Below are 2,309 nucleotides of genomic sequence, written 5' to 3' on the forward strand. Positions count from 1 at the left end.
CAAGCCCAAGACTTTCTTGGACATTTAGAACATGAATAATCACCTTTGGCATGATTGAATTGGTCTCTGGTTCATCAGAAAGAAGGTTAGTCATTACCAACTTCTCGGATGGTCTGAATTCGTGAGAATTGAAGATCACATGATTTGTAAATGGCATAACTGTCACATATGAACTCCATTTGATCTGATTCTTCTCCGAGGAGCTCCATAATTGAGTTGAGAAAATTCTCCAAGTGATTTCATGCTTAGAAGCCTCGTGGTTTGGAAGATATGGGTCAAACAATGAACATATATCTTTAATGCTTTCCATGATCAAGACATGCATGTTTGTTTTGCCCGGTGCGCTACCCAAGGGCGCATCAAAACTCCTTTGAACTGTCTAAATTGGGTGTAATGATACCCTGAATTCTCCAATCCCCATAGTATATAGGCTCTCCGCCATGTTAATGCCAGAAAACTTATTAACTTTACTATCTCCCAATCTCATAATAAATTTCCTTGAAACCTCCAAAGAAAACACTTGTGTGTCCCGTAATGAAATAAAATATTAGAATGGTCTCTAGCCAACAACAAGTTCCTAATCTCCAACCTTCTCTTGTGATTCATTATTCTCCCAAATACCATATAAGATCCCATGGAAAAACCTCGGGCTTCCTCCTTGATACCTATATTATGTAAAAAAAATATTTGTATAAAATTATAATTTAAATAAATTATAAGTCTCCGGCTCCATATCATGAGAAAGAAAATATTACACCAATTCGTAAAACCCATTAAAATTGATCCTTTATAGCATCTGGTAAACTCTAAAACATAAGGCCATGATCTAATAAATCCCATAATAAGTTCTTTATAAAAGTATTCTATCCATAACAAAACCATATGTCCAAGTACACGCTTTTGAGCTCCATATCCAAGTCCAAAAAGTGTTCTATGTCCAATTACCCGCTTATGAACTCCATATACAAATGCAACTAATGAGCAATGTGGCTGTCTCGGTTTGATGAGACCAAAGACCACATCTGCAAACCCCTTCCGTAATCCGTTTTTAAATTCCAAGAAACCTGAGAACCATCCAAAGACCAATATCTCTCCCTCCACCTAAATATACACCAATACATTACCAAGTCTTTCACAGTCCATATCAACCCTATCCAAAGAGAGATACAAGAAGCATAAAAAGCAACAAAAATTGTATCTTTTTCCGTTTCTGATAAATATAAAAAGTCTGGTTTATGTTTGTACCAGATCTCCCTAAGATAAATTATCGTCCATTTACGACCCATACATCTATTATTCCAGCAGAGAAGCCGCCTCAAATTTATACTGATTAGCTCTGTTGAGCAATACAGCTGGATACGAAGAAACCATAAGTGTCCAAAACATTTATAAACCATCATTAATTTTGACGTGAGTCTCACGTACCCCTGAGTCTGATTATTCACCCCATATCCTCGACACTCTCTGTCTTTCCTTTGGTAATTAATTGTGACCAATGAGACACCACAATTAAACTCCCATTAACCATTCGAACACCTTACATTTTTGTTATTCCAATATAGGAACAAGGTTTGACTTCACTTGTGGCTTAATGAGGCCAAGAGCAAAATATTTTCCTCCACTGAAGACCAGTATTTCAGCTTTTCCATGTATCTTCTGATGACCAAACAGACCGATCGAAACCAACGGTAATAGCCTCTGGACATCTGCTCTCTCAGTATCTGCCACCATAGCTTCTCTTCTTCAAAGGATCGATCCATAAAATCAGGGTTTTGATGAGCTCGGTAAAGGGTTTGAGGGACCGTCTCTTCTACCTTTTTAAAACCATCACCTTGTCGGATACCCGCTTTAGCCGAAGGACGTTTGCGAGGAGATACTAGCCCTTGTACCATTCTCTTCTTCATGGTTCCACTTGCTACATTCTGGCTCTTAAACAGCATCATCCTAGCCCCCTGCTCTTTGTCCATTTCCAGCGTAACTGGGCCTTTAGCTTCCTTATATCCAATCTGGTTATCTTCCTCAGCATTCTCACTTAAGATATCTTCACCAGACAGTATCTTAATGCATTCCTTGTCCTTTTCCTCGATCTCACCTTCCGAGAGATCTTGAAATTCATCTGAGAAATCTTCGAACATCTCGTTGATTCTGATGAGAATAAGAAACCAAATCCTGGCTTTCCAATCATCAATTCTCAAATATCGGTGATTCCTTTGTGGAAACCCCCAGCCAATCCAAAACGATCTCCTAAAGAATAGACACCAAATCATACCTTGAAAATCTGGGAGATCACCAATTGGAGACCTGAGATA

At 38.5% G+C, this 2,309-nt stretch overlaps 1 protein-coding gene across 2 annotated transcripts; it reads right to left on the reverse strand.

Moving 5' to 3' along the window:
- Positions 1-610: 610 nt before the first annotated feature.
- Positions 611-2,232, reverse strand: LOC106321269. Of its 2 annotated transcripts, XR_001266029.1 has the most exons (3): positions 1,246-2,232; positions 946-1,101; positions 611-665 (listed from the first exon to the last, which is right to left on the reverse strand). XR_001266029.1 is itself a non-coding variant. In XM_013759572.1 (2 exons), the coding sequence occupies exon 1, from the start codon at positions 2,133-2,135 to the stop codon at positions 1,578-1,580; it is 558 nt and encodes a 185-aa protein (XP_013615026.1). In that variant the 5' UTR covers positions 2,136-2,232; the 3' UTR covers positions 794-1,101; positions 1,246-1,577. The 2 variants fall into 2 exon arrangements, 1 of the variants encoding a protein (XP_013615026.1); XM_013759572.1 differs by lacking the exon at positions 611-665 and having other exon boundaries at positions 794-1,101.
- Between the last annotated feature and the right edge of the window lie 77 nt (positions 2,233-2,309).

The sequence above is a fragment of the Brassica oleracea genome, unplaced genomic scaffold, assembly GCF_000695525.1.
Source record: "Brassica oleracea var. oleracea cultivar TO1000 unplaced genomic scaffold, BOL UnpScaffold01372, whole genome shotgun sequence".
NCBI classification, from domain to species: Eukaryota; Viridiplantae; Streptophyta; class Magnoliopsida; order Brassicales; family Brassicaceae; genus Brassica; species Brassica oleracea.

Coding starts and splice junctions, on each gene's coding strand:
- LOC106321269 (XM_013759572.1), bottom strand. CDS start 2,135: ATGTTCGAAGATTTCTCAGATGAATTTCAAGATCTCTCGGAAGGTGAG.